Raw genomic sequence first — 17,191 nt, forward strand, 5'->3', positions numbered from 1 at the left:
TTATTTGGCATACAGGTTACATCCCCTCTTCTGGGAAGTCAGAGCAGGAACTCAAGGTCCAAAGCAGAAACTGAGGTCTGTACTTGGAGCAATTCTGCGTCTCTTGTCTCTTGGCTATTCCGCCCCAAGAGCCCTCTCTAGCTGGAAAGGTGAGGAACTCAAGAACTGAATCAGGACTTATAGATCTTCCTCTGGCTTGCTCACCTGCTTTTCTTATCCAGCCAAGTACCACCTGCCCCAGGATAACACTATCTACAGTGGGCTGGATCCTTCACAGCACCCCACTACCACCACCACCACTAAGCCCTCATAGATTTGTCTACAGGGTAATCTGATGGAGGAAACTGCTCAATTGTGAGTTCCTCTTCTCAGGTGAAGTGTAGGTGTGTGTTAATTTGTGCAGCAGGGCTCTTTCACTGTGATCTCAAGGTTCTGGTCTCCCTCGATGCTGTACATTCAGAGACTGGAGCAAGAATGGATATGTATGCCTGGGAGCTGCCACTAAGATCCCCAATCTGGTTTTCTAGTTCGTGCACTCCTGCTCCACTGGTGCTTGCTCTGTTTCCCTCCCTCTCTCCCTCCCTTCTTCTCTCTTCCCTTTACCTCTAATCAAACTGGAGTGGGTTTGCTTTTTGTATCATGACTTCCTTCTGACATATCTTTTCAGATATCATGTTGACTGGAATTCTCTCTCAGTAATCTCTGGTTGCCTGCTTTTCCCCGTGTGCATCCTGTCCTCTCTGTCTCCCTGCCCCCCAACACCGCCCGCCACCCCTGCTCCTACTGCCAGCCTCCATAATGTTCTACAACTTCAGATCTGAAAACTCCCAAGGGCGCCTGTCTTCTTAGGCACCCCCAGACCCTCTGCCTTCCTCTCCAAGAGACCCACAATATTGTCCCTGTCCTCTCCTTCCTATATATTTACATGCTAGTTACTCCCAGCTGAGCCCTGGGCAGTCTATGACTCCTCCATGTCTGCATGTAGCCTGCCTGTCAAATTGACTGCACGTGACACTAATAAATGGAAAGATATTCATTGGAAAACACATTTAATTTCAAAGTAAACAAAGATGTCTGTACATTAAAGTATTTAATTAGTGAAACAATTATTATCAGTGTAACAAGCTGAAAAATACAGCAACTTGATACAAGACTGAGGTAACAAAATACTTCACCAAAAATCTAAAGAATCCCAAGGAGGGATGATGTTCAGTGGTTATTGCAGATGAGACAATTTACAAATGTTAGAGAAAAGTCTTCACACAACTGCATGCAGGGTCTGCTGGGGAAAAAAGACAGCTTGGAGAGGTGCAGCAGATTTAACAAGAAACAAAGTAAGATGTGAAAACTCATTTTCAGTTTACTTGGAAGAACACGTAAGAAATTGAAAACTACTCTTTATACAACATTTTGAATGCTAAGTGAGAAACCATGCATTTTGGCACAAAATTTATTAAACAGTATACCTCACTAATAAATGAATTACTATTATTACTGAATGGTCACAGTCCTTCCAAAATGGCAGATGACCTATCACCTTGCAGCTGTGAGTGGCACTTTGGGGCTGTCCACAGGACACACACTTGTGCAGCAGCAGGTTACAAGGTGGACCATAGTCCAAGTCCTTGGCTCCCAGGGACACGCAGCTCCCACTCATACTGTAACTGAATGTTAACACTGAAGTTACATTGTAAATGGGGGTGGGGGCTGTGCATACAGCAAGCATTCAGACCCTACTCTCTCATCCTGCCTTTGGCATCCTCCCTGTAACCATTCTTGAACACAGATCTGTATCTGGCTACTCAGAGGCAGCCAGCCTCCCCTGTTGGGATTCCAGCTACTTACTCAATGCAGCTTACTCTCCCAACATTCCCATTCAATCTGAATTCTTCCTGGGAGAACCAATGCACAAGATTTGTATTCAGGTGGAGGGGAAAGACAGGGTCTTGCCAAAGTTGGTGTATGAGGTGGTGATTATTTGATCACTGATTGGGTAAGTTCTACAGAGGCCAAAATTGGATTTGTCTTGTTTCTAGCCATTTTCAGTCTGGGTAGAGCGTGGTGTATAAGAAATACTCACTTGAGATATGAATGTTTATGCAATAAATACACTTTCAAAAGGGGCTTTGCACAGGGTGGGCTTTTTTGTTTGTTTTATAACATGAAATCACCCAACATATCAACATGACACAGGGCCAGTTTAAGGGTCACACAAAAGAAGAGGTGTGCTTTTGGCAATATTCAATAGAGGTTGCAAAGTTCTGGATCCCATGTGCAAATTAAAGCAGTCTTGGCTTATAAATGGCTTCCCAGTTTTATAGATCATTTTCCATCTGAAAATTGATATTAAAAAATAAGCAATAAAACAAACAAACAAAAAACGGCACAATTTCCTTAGGCTCAAGAGGCAAGAGTAAACTGATGGGAGAAACACTGGCCATCTTGGTAAGAAGGAGAAATACAGAGAGCCTGCTGGCAAGACACAGATGTGTCTACCTGCTCAGCAAATTGATCCAACAAGTGCCCTGGGGCATCTGGTCAGAGGAGGGGAAGGGCCAAACTCTGCTGCTGGCTCGTGTAGGAGTGTTTCTGCTGCTTCCCAACAAGTCCAGTCTTCACAAGCTATCTTGCTTGCCAACATATACTTACTTGGCTGACCTTGAGTTACAAAACTTGTACACTGGAGAGGGACAGAGGTTTCTCCTATTATGAGTGAGCAGGTGTTTCTTGGGACTTCATAATTCTACCAGCTGCCCATCCCAGTTTCTAAACGGCATTCTACAGCTCTCAGTTTGGGGTGCCATGGTTTATCTCCAACAGTTTCACAGTATCTGTGTACTATGGACAGTGGAGCAAAAGTACAGAACAGCTTCCTTCCAAGCTAAGAGTCTACCAAAGGACTTCTGCCTCTGTCACATGACCTGGCCACCTCCCCTACAGCTTTGTGTGACAAGCCAGCACTTGGCCTAAGCCCGTGCTTGGAGAGCCAAATATCTTTTAATTCCATCTACAGAGCTCTCCTGCTACCTTCAAGGCTCTCCAGAGCCCTCCAAGGCTTTTCACTAATAAAGTCCAAGCGGTTGTCTCCAAGGGTCCATGGTAAGGATGCTTGTGGGAGGGGAGTTCATTTCAATTAGGGAGAAGATTAAATGCTTTGAAAATAATTGTGATTGTACTCTTTCAGATTAGGCCTGGAAGAAAACACTGTGTCTCGTAAGACAAATCTGTAAAGGGCAGAAAGTTATCTGAGTGGGACAGAAGTTCTGGGGCTTTTGATGTCTGACATTGCACATATGAGAACCCAAAAATGAGCTCAAGAGCAGACACCTAAAGGAAACTAGCAGCTGATATTCTGGCTTTCTAGGAATAGGCAGGCAGGCAGGCAGACTCGGAGTTGATATAGGTTAAAGTGGCATGGTTCTGGAGGTGCCTGCAGTATCTGACACTGTCGTCCATCTTCTGGATTCTAACTGGAGCAATGTGGGTAGAATCCAGTGCATACAGCCGGTGCACAGAGCTGGACCACTGGTGGGGGTGGATGTGCAAGGCAGCTGTGGTCAAGGTTTGTCGGCATGAAAATATCCAGGCTATGCCCACAGGAAGGCTAGCTTCAGAGTACAGCAAGGCTTGACCAAAACATACCACCATGATGACAACTAATAGCCCCACCAAGTCATTCATGATTTTAGAGACATGTCACCATTTGTTTGTAATGCAGTGCTTTTTGGTGGTAAGTTCATGGTTATGGTGTTGTCTGCAGCTTCTCCATTATTGTTGGGACAGTTTCATGACTGGGTCACTGTATAAAACTATGATACCCACAGGGACCCAGAAATTCAGCCTTTTCCAGAAAACTGAGGGTGGTCTTCTCAGGGCTAGGGTACCCAGATTCAAGGAGGAAGAGGAAGAAGGGCAGAGAGCATCAGTGATGAGAAAGGGCAATACACTTGAATTACAATGTGCAAAGTGGAAATCACCTCACTTATGACAACAGGTGACAGACAGCCCTTGTTCATGAATGCAGAGGCTGGGCATCTTACTCCCTAGGGTTCGGCTCTCCTGTCACCTGGTCATCAACAGCTGGGCCCTTGGACTTGGATGAGAACTTGCTGGTGACTACATTCAGGGGCAAGACTGAGGGGACTTAAGGCCTCCGTGTCACTCAGCTCCCTGTGTGATCAGGAATCAGTGTGGCCGGCCCTGGCAGTGGTGGCAATGGTGAGAAAAAGGGAGCACAATTCTGCCCTGTGGGAGAATGAGGGGTGGCATAGCTTCTGACCACCGATCACTGTGGGGGCCTCCAAGCTGCTGGGAGAAAAGGTCCCAGCTTGCCACACCAGCATGGCAGGAGTGGGCGAGATAAGGAAAGCTCATGGTAGGGAGCAAGCAGGCCAGTGCCCAGTACACGGTCCTGAATCTGCCTCATGCAGGCTGACAAGACCCCAGAGGGCCTAGGGTCGAGGGAACAGGCCATCCAGATGAATAGCACCCATAGGAACAGAAAACAAGACACGATTTAAGGCATTGTTCATTTACAGTAAAAGAACTCAAGGGACCCTTAACACAGAACTTCTGGACTCCCTTCAGACTTTTCTTAGAGGGCAAGGCTGTAACTAAAGCTTCAAGCAGGGACTCAAAACCAACAAGTGTGTGATGTTACAGGTCTTGTGCCAAAATGTATGTTTCTCAGAGAGTTCACACTCACTCACTCACTCATACATGTACTGCACACACACAGAGGATACTTTGGGGATATACAAAATCTGAGGTGGCCCTGTGGGTGAGTGGCCTGTGCACTTGGGGTGTAACAAGCCTGTCCAGCAGCCCATCTCTGCTCTCCAGCCCTCTTGAAGATTAACGCCATCCACTCTGTGTGCAGCAGAAAGCATGGAGAACCCAACATGGGTCAAATGCTCCCCTGATGCAGAAGCAGCTGGTGGACAGACGATGGCCCAGAGAGGGGGCATAGGGTGCGCAGTTTGGGGTTTGCCAACCACCCGGTAGGGTGCTGCTGCAGGATGATTCATGAGAGTTGCTGTGGGTTGACAGGTGGATCTCACACTGGGGAGCCATCTAGGACTCTGAGGCCACGGCCATATTCCTCGAGTCCAGCTATGAGGCTCCAATGCCTTGGCCTACAGCTTATGCCCAGAGCTGCTCTCCTCCACCCGACCTAGTCTAGGCTCTCAGAAGCCTTTGCAGTCACGCCAAGTCCTGCAGATACTCATTCAAATGACATAAGGTTTGCAGGTACCTAGAAGAGAAAGCTCACCCTTTTGTCAAAGTTTCAATCCACAGAAAGGGTAGTTCCTACAATTAGGGTCATGCAAGTATAGGGAGGGAAAAACAGGGCAATGAGAACTGCCACTGGGGAGTAGCTACCATGTGCCAGGCACTATGCTGACTGACATACACACTGTTTCTGGAGTCCTCACATGAACTCTATTAGGCAGATGCTAGAAGGGTCGCCATAATGAAGATGAGGAAACTGGGGCTTATATAGGCCAAACACAGAGTTAGAGCCGGGGCTGAGACATTCTTCACCATTATTCTCTGAGCCAAAGACAACTAACTGGGTTTGGGGTGTGAAGGATAGGCCCTGCTGAAGTAGGGTGAATGTCTCTGGAGGGGAAACTAGTCTAGAAGGTGGGGGATGCCTTAAGAGATGGCAGCGAGATGGGCACCGAAGTAGGAAGCATGGGGAGATCATGAACTCCACTACCTTCCCCACTGTCAGAGCTTACTTCCCTGCCCTCATAGCTGCCTCCAGACCCCCAGCTCTGAACTTCCTCCCTTGGCATTACTTTGGTGTTCTAGTTGTTATGATTAGACATTATTTCATAAAGCCAACAAACCCAAACCCATCTTGTTGTCAGTTTCACCAAAATGAGAAATCAGAAAAAGATGTAGTTCCAAGAATGTTCACAGCCTCAAAACTCAGGGGAGCAAGGGACAGGGAATTGGCTCAGAGATGACAGGCAGAGCTGGCAGAGAAGAGAAAGAGAGGTGCCGCAGTGACCTGCAGCCACATCCCTCAACCTCAGGACCACAGTGCAGAGGAGCAGAAAGCAGGAGGGAGTACAGGCATGGAGAGGTTTTTAAATTGTAAATGAGGGCTGGGGCATAGCTCAATGGTGGCACTTGCCTAGCAGCTGAGCCCTGGGTTTCCTCCTCAGGACTTCAATAAAATAAAACAGGGAAGTAACACACTTCAGAGGAGGGAAGTTAGGGGAGGGAGAGACTGACTTAAGGGGGAGGGGAGGCCTCCTGTCAGTGTTTCTAGGTTTTTGCTGAGGTAAGTAGTACGTATATGGTGTTTACTGCTATTTTTGGCTGTTGTCTTCTATGGTTGTTTGTAGCCCAGGCTGGCCCCATGATCTTCCTGCCTCAGCCTCCTGAGTGTTGCCACAGTTAACTCACAGTTAACAGAGTAGCTGTTGTTTGTTTCTTACACTATATTATAAATAAGCTTAAATAGATTCAGTGTCAGAAAAAACAATTTTAAGAAGTGCGAATAGAAAGAGTCTTCATCACAGATTGCAGGTGGAAGGCCACGTCTCTGCAACAGCCTCTCCGTGCCCTCCCTGAGCTGTCTCTCCTCGGGTGCACACTGACTGATGTAAATAAGCCTCTACCCCATGTATTCAGGTTGTCCCCATGTTTTATACATCACACTATAAAAGCAAATTGATGAAAAGCAAATTGGAAATAAAAAAGAAAAAGGTATAAGAAGAAAATCCTTCTTTCCCTAGGTCTGAAAACTGGAGACAAACACATGGCAGGACTTTGCCATAGCATGCCGTATTGGCATGCTGTATTGGCCAGTGCATGAAATCCCACTTAGCAGTCTTCTGGACAACATGCCACATGCCAGTCTGCTGCATGAGTTTGCTGTACTTTCTGGCTGCTGTTACTCTCAAGTGTGAATTTACTCAGGGCTCCCCTTGCTGCTCTTGGCTGAGAGCATCTTGTTCCCTGGTCAGGTACCTACCTCAAGGCTGTCAGGCGAACCTAGAACCACATGGCCTCTTGCACACAGGCCCTGAGGCTGCCTATGTATGGCTGGTGAGCTTCAGTTTGCTGTGAAAGCTCAGGAACAGTAAGGGAGCCCAGAGCTGATGAGATCGGAATGGAAGATCCAGGTTTTCTTTTGATGCATCTTGCTGCACCAGCAACCTAGTTCAAGCTTCAGTCTCATTCCCCTTGTTGCCCTGAGGTGGCAGTGGGCCCAAATCACAGGTATTCCCATCACAGAGATGGGCAGTGACACTGATATAATGTGTAGATGTAAGTAGGCTGGGCCAGGAGTGTACCTCTGTGGAAGATTGACTACCTAGCATGCTTGAGGCCCAGGGTTCAACCTCAGCGCCACTGAAAAAGACTTTGTGCGTCTATCTGCTTGTCTATCTCACAGGTAAGCAAGCACTCTAAAATTATAGGATTATAGTAGAGATTCTACATGAATATGCTCACATATATATAGTAAATATTCACATACATTTAAAAGCAAATGAGATCATCCTTGCCTACTCCGATGCCTTTTGGACCTCCTTAGACCTACCACCATCTTGCTGATATTTATCTGGTGTTGCTCAGGGATCTCAGGTGGATTCTGGTGTTCTATCATGGACAGTGGCACAATGAGCATGCTTTGACATTTGGTCTTGAGGACAGGGTGAGCACATCCGCAGTCCTACAGGCCAGTGTCTCCAGGGTAGTTTACTTTGGGCTTCCTTGTGGCACCAATGCTGCTCATGTGACATGCAGGGAGCAGGATGCTTCAACTCAGCTCCACCTTGTGTTAAGGCCTGCCCAGCAGGGGCTGTATTCCTGGCTCTCTCTGTCTAGTACAATGGCAGGGACTCTAAGTCAGGAGCTACAAAGTCAGAGTTGGGGATCAGGTGGACTGAGTTGGGTCCCAGCTCCACCACTCACTCACTATGGGATCTTGCACAGGCGTCCTTCACTTCTGAGCCTTAGGCTCCTCAGTGTACAATGGAAACAGTAAGAGAACCCTCCTCATCGGGACATGGTTGCATGTAAAGCCACAGGTCAAGGAGAGGGGTGGGAACAGCAGAGGAAGAGGCCAGACCAGCACCTAGGTTCAGTAGCCTTGCCTGGCACATGGTTATCCCTAAATACTTTAGATGTTACTAGGACACTCCCCAGGTAGTGGGCAGAGAGACAGACCTATTGGTCAGTTTGCAGTTTTCCAATGAAATCAGCTCTGGGGGACAAACTAAATAGATGGCGAGAGCTAGAACACTGGATGATGTCACACTTGCCACCTCACCATCCCCTATTGGATTTGTCTGTTACATTTTCTTTAGTGGAAAAGATACTATATTCTAGTCTAGGCCAGGCTTCATTCATACAAGGGTTGCCTTGACTCATGGGAAAAATCTTAGAGTGGGCACCTGGGAACAGCCCTAGTGGGCTCTGATGAAAAAGGGAGACTTGCTGTTTAAAGGTTTCTGATGACACAAGATCTGAAGGGTGTTACCTGAGGCCTGTTGCTTTTACACGCATCATCCAAATGCTTGTGCCATAGTATCGCATGAAAACGGGAGCCCGTCTGGAACTTGTAAACATTGCCTGATGGGGAAAGCAAGCCTTGTTAAGAAGGACACACAGGAGGGCGGGCCTGAGTGTGCTGTGGGAGCATGAGTCTGTAAGAGTAAGAAAAGCTGTCATAGGCTAGGGTGAGTCAGCACTGGCAGGCCAGGTATCTTTGGACTAAGACCCTTAACAACCAGGTTCCCAGCAGTTCTCAAACCAATGTTTATAAATCTATGAAATAAAATACAAAAGAGACTCAGCACTAAACTACCTGCACAGTGTGATGTGATGTGAGTCTGTCTGTGTGTCTATATCTACATCCTAGAGCTGGCATCAGCAGGTCTAATACCATGCTGGGACTTCAAGAGGAGCACCACTGAGGTCCTGTGTCTGCAGCCACACTTGCTGGGGAAATGCCTACAATTTCTCCTGGGGACAAACCCCACAGTATTTCTGGAATTCTTGCCACCTGATGCTTATATTCATAATGGAAGGAAGACAACATTACTTGTCACTGAAGACCAAGATATAACTTTTCATATCTAGTTTATAGACCCCTTTAGTTCTATCAGTGGCACTGCCCTCTGACCTCACATCACATTCCTTCTGCATGGGGACACTGCTTTCCTCTAGGGCAGTAGTTCTCAACCTGTGGGTTGTGAACCCTTTGGGGCTTGCATATCAGATATTTACGTTACGATTCATAACAGTGGCAAAGCTAGTTATGAAGTAGCAACAAAATAATTTTATGGCTGGGAGTCACCACAATATGCAAAACTGTATTACAGGTCACAGCATTAGGAAGGCTGAGAAGCACTGCTCTAGGCTCAAACAGGAGTAGCCTGTGGTCCCCAAGGCCACAAGGGCTCATGGAGCTTCTTGCATGGGCATGGCTTTCTTCCTAATGAAAACCTCACTGGCCCTGGCCAAGGCCACTGGGGAAGGGACTCTAGTGGCATGAGAGTAAGGAGACCTGTGTGTGTAGCAGATGCACACTTAGTCACCCCAAAACAGACCAGAGGGGCCTGACAGTCTACTGCCTCTCTACCTGTAGGGCTCCTTGAGGTGGTTACTTCTCAGGTGCAACCATGAGAACATGACACTTATAGTCCCCTGGACTGTACTCCCATCATCCTTTCCAGGGAACTTGCTAGAAATGCATAGTCTTGGTCTCTAGCCAGATCTGCAGACTTCAAAGATGAACTTTATTTAGCGTGATTCTCAGATGACTTGTCTGTGCTTGAACTCTGTGCTCGAACGTTCCTATTACTGTATGAATGCGTGCAAGCTTCCAACTGTGTGGCTGCTGCTGTTTGATTTTTGTTTTGTAACTTGGGATCCCAAGGAAGCTGGATGTGGACTGCTGGGCATGTCAGTGAAGACAAGGTTCCTGGGCGAGACAGTACCAGGCCCTTTCCCTCCTTTTAGCAGGGACTGAGAGGGAAGTGGGGAAGATCAGCTTGGAGCTTTTGGAAGTTACACAGGTGCTGAGTTGCCGTTGTACCTGGACACTGTGTGGCCTTATAATAAAGCTATGTTGAGAGTCCCTGGAAACCAGGACCCAAGACCACTCTGGTCCCAAGGTTTTGCCTCATCTAACATTGGTTTCTATTTACTCTAAGACCCTTGGGCTACAGACTGAGGGAGGACAGACTCAAAGGCAAGGCTACTCTCACTGTTCAATAGAGGCACCAATCAGAGTCTAAGCAGCAAGAAAAACTAGACGGGGTGCCATGCAGACCTAGGGTAAAGGGAAAATAGTGACCCCAGAGCTTCAGGGTACACATCTGGTCAGAGAGGGAACAGAGGCTCCAGCCCAGGCGGCCACTCACCTTTGTCAGGGTTATTCAGCTGGAAGATATCTGGGTGCTCGGGGTCATCAGGCAGCTGCACCATCCAGCCTACGATGGAGACCTTCTTGCCAGGTGTAGATTTATACTAGAAAAGAACAACAATCAGCTGGGCGGCCTAGGCCCACAACCTACCCTCAGCAAAGTAGACTAACAAGGGCCAGACAAATGACTTGCCCACCCCTAGCTCTTGCAGCCATAGGGGTTATTTCCACTAGGGGAAGTCCAGCACAGGCAGCCTTTTCAGGGGACTTACATGTTTTCTGTCTGTGCCCCGCAAGGACTTGGCTCCAAAGTAAAGGAGGGTGGATCCTGAGAGTACAACCCAGTACCTGGTCCACGAGGACAGCTGCAGAAGAAGGACAGGCAGAGTGATGATGTTGGGGAGGGGAGTGGTCTCAGACTGCCAGATTGTGGACATGGCCATTCCCATTCATGCCAGCCCAGGCCTCCTCTTCTCTGGCCCTCTGTCATCCTTGGCAGTACCAGCTCTAACCAGGTCCAGGAGATATCTCTCCTTTCCCACTCCTTCCTTTCTTCCCCTTGCGGAAGATGCTTCAGGGTATAAATCCTGTGTTAGGGAGCTGGGCCCAATGGTGTGCCAGGAAAACAGACATCCCAAACTGCTGCCTAGAAATGGAATGCTGGTCATGGGCTGCTCTGACAGGCTGAGGGCTGGATTTTGAGGCCTTCAGTGGTGCATGCATGTCTGCAATGTCAATGTCAGCACTGACATTGGAAGGGAAGGACCATGCCTCCCAAAAGCAGGTGAGTCAGCATCATGGTATAGTCCTCCCCCTCAGGGCAACAGCCGTGTCACAATCAAGGGAAAGCTGTCTTCCAGCCTTTCTCTGGCACCACAGGATGCACAGCCACAGACACACATGCTAAACTGAAAAAGGCTCACAGAACACTTGTCTTTACTGTTTGTGAAGAATGCAGACATTTTCCATTCTCTTCCATTTTATTAAAAATGCTAGTCCCTGGCTATTGAGATGGCTTAGTGGGCAAAGGTCCTTGTCCCCTACCCCAACAACCAAAGTGTTATTTATCCCTGGGACTCAAGTGTCCTGTGATCCACTATGTACGTGTGGTGTGGTATGGAGAGGAAGCAAGTCCTCATGCTGTAGGAAGCTTTGTAACACTTCGGCCTTATGAGAATGCATGTAGCCAGAGCTGGGGTGGAAGCTCCCCACCTTATCCATCATCCAACTCTCCAATTGGCAACTAGAGACAAGGACTCTAAGAAGACCTGCAGAGGGCAGGTGACAGGGCCCTGGTGCCCTCCCCACAGCTCGCGTCCCTAGACAACTCTGTAGACAGGAGTCAACCAGAGCAGGGCAGGAGGGCAGAGCAGACATGGTGAGGAGAGGCAGCTCGAGGATGAGACTACCACTCCAGGAGTTGAAGCTCTTATGTGTGGTCACAGTGGCTGTGACATACGAGTCTGACACGAAGGCTGGTGGCAGGCACGATGATCCTCCTGATGCTTAGTCTCCATGCTTTTCCCACTGGCACTCACATGCTGCTAGGGAGTAAGGGAGTCTACATGGGAGTGCCATGCAGTGAGCCATGCTGTCTCCTGGGGCTGAGTGTCCAGACCTTGTCTACCTTCTACACTACCACCATGGCTCTAACTTGCCCACGAACCCATAGGCTGGCTCTTTGCCACAGATGACCCCCAGAAGGAAATACAGTTTCATCCTAAGTCACAGATAGAGAAACTGAGGCCTTCCCCCCCTCAATGGTCACAGCCAAGTGTAGGAGCCTGGTTGGCAGGTGTGGTAGTTTGAATAGGAATAGCTCCCACAGACTCATGTGTTTGAATGTTTGCCCATAGGGAATGGCACTACTAGGAGGAGGTGTGACCTTGTTGGAGGAAGTGTGTCAGTATGGACACAAGCTTTGAGGTCTTGTATGCTCAAGCTAGACTTAGTGGAGCAATCTCCTGCTGCCTGTGGGTAAAGATGCAAAACTCACAGCTTCTTCTCCAGTACCATGTCTGCCTACATGCTGCTATTCCTCCCACTGCAGCAATAATGGACTAAACTTGTAAAACTATAAGCCAGTCCCAATGAACTGTTTTCCTTTATAAGAGTTGTCATGGTGTTTCTTCATAACAATAGAAACCCAAACTAAGAGTGCAGGACTCTGGAGCCCCTGAGCCCACACCACCTCTGAGGAATGCAGGGTGACTTACTGCAGGCTTCCGGCCTTCCTTGAGCAGGGTTTTCCGTTTCAGAGGCCCCTCCATAGTGGGCACAGTGGCTGAGCTTCCCACAGTACAGGTGCAAGGGCTTGTGGGGCTGAAGGGAGATTCTCAGTTAGATATAGCCCCAGAGCAGCTGAAACCTGGTCCCACTCACTGTGCCTCCCAGGTGAGTCTATGATGTCTCCATAGTCAGAGGACTCTTGGGGTTGGGCCAAAGCCACCAAAGAAAGAGTAGGGTTAGCTCCCTCAGAAGGCTCTCACCAAGTTTCTTCATCTTAGCCTGCCCTCCACTTCTTTCTGCCTGCTCCCCGTGGTTTATGCCTTGCAGCCCAGCTCTGGCAGGTCCCCCTCATGTTAGCAGGAGGGTGCAAAGTCATGGACAGTGAATAGGGGAAAGAAGCCCCATACTACCAGCCTGCTCCCCTTTCCTCCTGGCTTTCCTTTCATCCACTCACAGGCACTGTCCTGGTGACAATGCCCAAATCTTGTCCCATGCTTTAGAGTTCTGTGCTCCTGCTTACGGGATGTCCACTTGGCTTAATCAAGCTGGTCACCAAGCCAGTAATGAGGACAGACCCTGGGAAAGCCTCTTCCCTTACTCATGACCTGCAACTTACTTCCAAAGATGTCCTGATCTTGGGTCCTAAGCATGTCTGGCTGTCATCCCACCTCTCCATCAAAGCCACTATATCTTCTTTTAGACCACAGCCAATGCTGTCTCTGGTCCCTGTTTCATTCCTGTCTCCCCCATATCCTCTCCACCACAAAGTTCTTTCTCCCCAAAACTTCCTGGGTCCCACTGCGTTTAAGTGGCAGGTAATATCCTTGCTCCCGCTGGATGTAGTTCTGCCCACCTCCCCAGCCACATCTGAAATCCGTCTCTGGTTTCTACACTCAGGGGATCTTACCCTCAGTGAGCCCCCTACTCCTATTGCCTCATAGCCCTAGGTCTGTCCTGCTGGGAGCTTTGGCCCTAGGAATCCCTCTCCAGTCATGTAGCCGATTCCCATCATTCTTCCACAACTGTTTCTTCTGATGGTCCCCTCCTCTCTCCTGGAGGGCCCCATACCTCTCTGGAGCAATTAGAGTACCAGAGATAGTGTTATGATACATCTGGCACATGGCCTTTCCCTCAGTAAACACCCTTAAACCATCTTTCAAATGAGAAAACGAACAAATGTATACCTGTAGACACAGCTCCGAGTTCTGGGAGAATTCCGAACTGGAACCCGCCAGTTAGGCCCCAGCGTGGCATAAAGACGTCCCCTGCTTCAGAGGAAAGGGGGTAAATTTTAGTCAGTCTGGAAAACCCAGCTGATCCTTAAGGAGACAAGAGCATCCCAGACAGTGTAGGTCAGCCCAGTACCCCCTTCCTCCTTGGGTTCCTGTAGTGGGTTTTTCCCACTACAGCACATCTGGGACCTATCTGGAGCCACCTGGCCAGGGAAGACTCATCCCACCAAGTCACCATCTAGGAGAGCATGAGGGTCTCACTGGACAATTTCGTGGACATTTTGACTGAGAATCTGAGGTGAGCTGTTTAACAGAAGTGCCATGTTGTCCACAGGTTCCAAAACAAGAGCACGCACAGCACAGAATGGTGAGCAACCTTGCACATCTGGCCAGGTCACATGCAGTGACAATCACCAGGATGCTTCTGGATCCTGTTGCTACACTTCACCTCTGCATTGGCTCCTTGCTGACTCCAGTGTCCTTAAAACTGCCTCTGGAACTTGATGGCCTCCAAGGGCTCTGACTCCAGGGCCTCCCTGTGGGCTTGGCGTGGCTTCTCTCCCTGCTCCTCAATCAGAGGAGTGTGACACTTCAACTCCACTTCTTTGGGGTTGTAGGAGGCACTGCCTTGTCCTGTCCTTTTCTGGCTCTGAGGCATTCTCTACCTTCACCTACAGCTTCTCTGCCTGACGGTCAGCGGATGACAGAATTGTCTGTGTGGAGCCAGATAAAGCCTCTCCTTCTTGTCCAAATGTGTTCTCTGTTGTCCACAGCTGGCCTGGCCTGTGTTTATTGCCAGGGACTCTACTGTGTGTGGCCTGAGGACAGCCTCTCTCATTGCAGCCATGAATATCACACGTGACGACTGGGTGTCTGTCCTCCAACTAAGAAGACATTCCAATTGCCATCTTGGGTCTAATGTTCAGAAGCCCAAGTTCAGGGCTGGTCATCTGTGTTGGTGGCTCCAGGATCCTCCCCTTCTGTCCTTCAGGCCCTCCTTTTAAAGTTCTGGTTAACCTAAGTCCTTGAGATAGCTGGTTTCTGGGTGGTCACAGGCTGACCCTGCTCTGCCCTCTTCTCCTCCATCCACAGCAGGCTGGGTGACATGCCTTCCTTGAGACCCATGCATCTGCTGTAATTGCCAGTGGGTGGAACACATAGATATCACTACTCCCTGTCCCTGACACATGTCCCGAACCACAGCAGCTCCTGTCCTTGCTAAATAGCTGCTCTCCTAGGTGGCTGTCCTCCCCAGCCATTGGCAGGAATTTCTAAGCCACCTCTGACCACAGAGTTTTTTGAAGTGCTGTCCTCTGTAGTTCTCTGCCCTTCCTTTGCTCATCAGGAGATGCTCATGGAGCAGTTGTTTCCCCTCTACCATCCTCTTGCTCTAAGGTGGTAGGAAGTTAAGACTGTCTGTTAAGTTGCCAAGGTGGCGAGCAGGAGGCACTGTCCGTTCTACGAGACCACCTGGGGCTGCATCCTTTACAGATGATGCTAGAACGGACAGACAGCAGCCTGAAATCCATGTCTTCCAAGCAGTCAGCACTCAGGCCCTTTCCAGGGAAGTCTAGTGTGAGGGACTATGCATGAACAGAGACACAGAGTTATCTCACTCATTGAGGTCACACAGACAGAGCAAAGAGGCTAAGGTGATGGTGTGCCCATGTACAGCAGGCTTCTGTGTTGACTCTCACTGTGCTAGTCCAACAGCATTATATTATCCTTCCTGTGCTTGTCCTTCCCAAAGGGAGAAACTGAGGCTCAGCAAGCAATGAGATCTACTTGTCCAAGGTATAAGCCTCATAAACAAAGATTTGAATAAAGGTTTGCCTGACTATAGTCCAGACCCCTCATTATGCCAGGAGACGTGTTTTTTTACAGCTGAGAAAGGCAGGAGCTCAAACACTAGGGCCTACACTGAGCACTGGGTCCATGCCTAAATTCTGTGTTAGGCCCTGCTAGAATTCCATTCTCCTAAATGTTGCCACTTTGAGCGTCACAGCTCCCACAGCTGTGTCTGTGTCCATGTTTACGACGCTAAACAGCCTGGAAATTCTTGGATCTGAGGATCTTCTCGGATCAGATGGGACATTTCTTAGTTCTGTGCTCTACATGGGGTTGCCCAGTACTTCAGTGTCTCTGCCTTGTCAGATATTCACCACATGCCACCCACATGCTTTCAAGAACACACCCACTCTACCCAACAGGAGGGGTGCTGCTCTCACGTCTACTTAAGATGAAGACATGGAGGCCAGAGGAGATGGTGGCCTGCTGTTGAGATGGAGGTGCAAGAGTCCAGAGAAGGCCTGCTTTCAACATGGGGTAAAGGGCCTCACTGTCCCACAGTGGACACCACAGCCTGTCGCTGGAACCATGTGGCAATCCCAGGTATGAAAGGGCAGCATAATGGTGGCCTTTCCCCACCCCTTAGAAGAGAGCCAGGGCAGTATGTACCCTTCTTTCCCTGTGAGCCAGAGGGAGGAGGTTTGTGTCAACTTGGAGCAGCCAGGATCTTCCACCCCAGGAACTGGATAGCCTGGCCTCTCCCCACTGCCCTAAAATACCACAAAATGCAGAACAAATAGAAAATAGTATTTAATGAGCCCCCAAAATCATGGGGCCCCAACTCCAGAGCTGTAGGAATCTTTCCTAGTGTCATTCTGAGAACATGTAGCTGAACACACATTCTCAGATTCCCTCCACTTCAGGATGGATTTGAGGTATACTGGACCAGAGGCTCATGGGACGTCTGCTCTAGGGAAGATGTAGGCAAGCAACCAAACAGAACAGCTTATCCCACAGGGTTCCTAAGACAACAACAGTGACGATGATGGCGATTAGATGAGATGATGGCTGCTGCCAGGCTAGAGGAGGTGGAGAGGATGGTGGGAGTGAGGAGGAGATGGGGGCAGGCAATGTGCTCAGCAGTATTCACTGCCTCACCTGACCATAGAGCGCTACTAGGTAGGCACTGCTCCTAGCCCTGCCTTGTAGATAGCCCTGAGGCTTGCAGGTGGGGAGTCACTTTGCCCAAGGCCACCACACTGGAAGAGGTAGCCCAGGTGGAAGCAGCCTCCTGAGCACCCAGGTTGAGCACAGCACTGGTTCCTAGGCTTGCACCATGTTGTGGATATCTCAAAGTTGAAACTCGTAAGGCAGCTGCTCGTCTATACATGGAGGTGGGGGGAACAGGAGACATCTTAGATGACAACCATATCTGGGCCCTTGGAGTATTGGTCCTAGCAAAAGTTACCTCCCTACACCACTCTCAAATTCCCCAAACTGCACTGTGAGTGATGCGTGGAAAGGCCCACGTGCTTCTGTGCACTAGCTG

At 49.0% G+C, this 17,191-nt stretch overlaps 1 protein-coding gene across 12 annotated transcripts in view; it reads right to left on the reverse strand.

Annotated features, from left to right (window-relative positions):
- Positions 1-1,032: 1,032 nt before the first annotated feature.
- Ralgps1 (Ral GEF with PH domain and SH3 binding motif 1) overlaps positions 1,033-17,191 on the reverse strand; it is a 244,145-nt gene continuing 227,986 nt past the window's right edge. For 9 of the 12 annotated variants that reach the window (XM_031369895.1, XM_031369902.1, XM_031369903.1 and 6 more), the window contains 6 exons: positions 13,807-13,890; positions 12,610-12,715; positions 10,666-10,758; positions 10,392-10,497; positions 8,504-8,595; positions 1,033-5,254 (listed from right to left, as the gene is read on the reverse strand). In XM_031369895.1, the coding sequence (XP_031225755.1) occupies positions 5,225-5,254; positions 8,504-8,595; positions 10,392-10,497; positions 10,666-10,758; positions 12,610-12,715; positions 13,807-13,890 (511 nt within the window). In that variant the 3' untranslated portion in view covers positions 1,033-5,224. Of the gene's footprint in view, positions 5,255-8,503; positions 8,596-10,391; positions 10,498-10,665; positions 10,759-12,609; positions 12,716-13,806; positions 13,891-17,191 lie in introns of those variants that run through there. The other 3 variants (XM_031369904.1, XM_031369899.1, XM_031369906.1) reach the window with 2 other exon arrangements.

The sequence above is a fragment of the Mastomys coucha genome, unplaced genomic scaffold (assembly GCF_008632895.1).
Source record: "Mastomys coucha isolate ucsf_1 unplaced genomic scaffold, UCSF_Mcou_1 pScaffold15, whole genome shotgun sequence".
Lineage (NCBI taxonomy): Eukaryota > Metazoa > Chordata > Mammalia > Rodentia > Muridae > Mastomys > Mastomys coucha.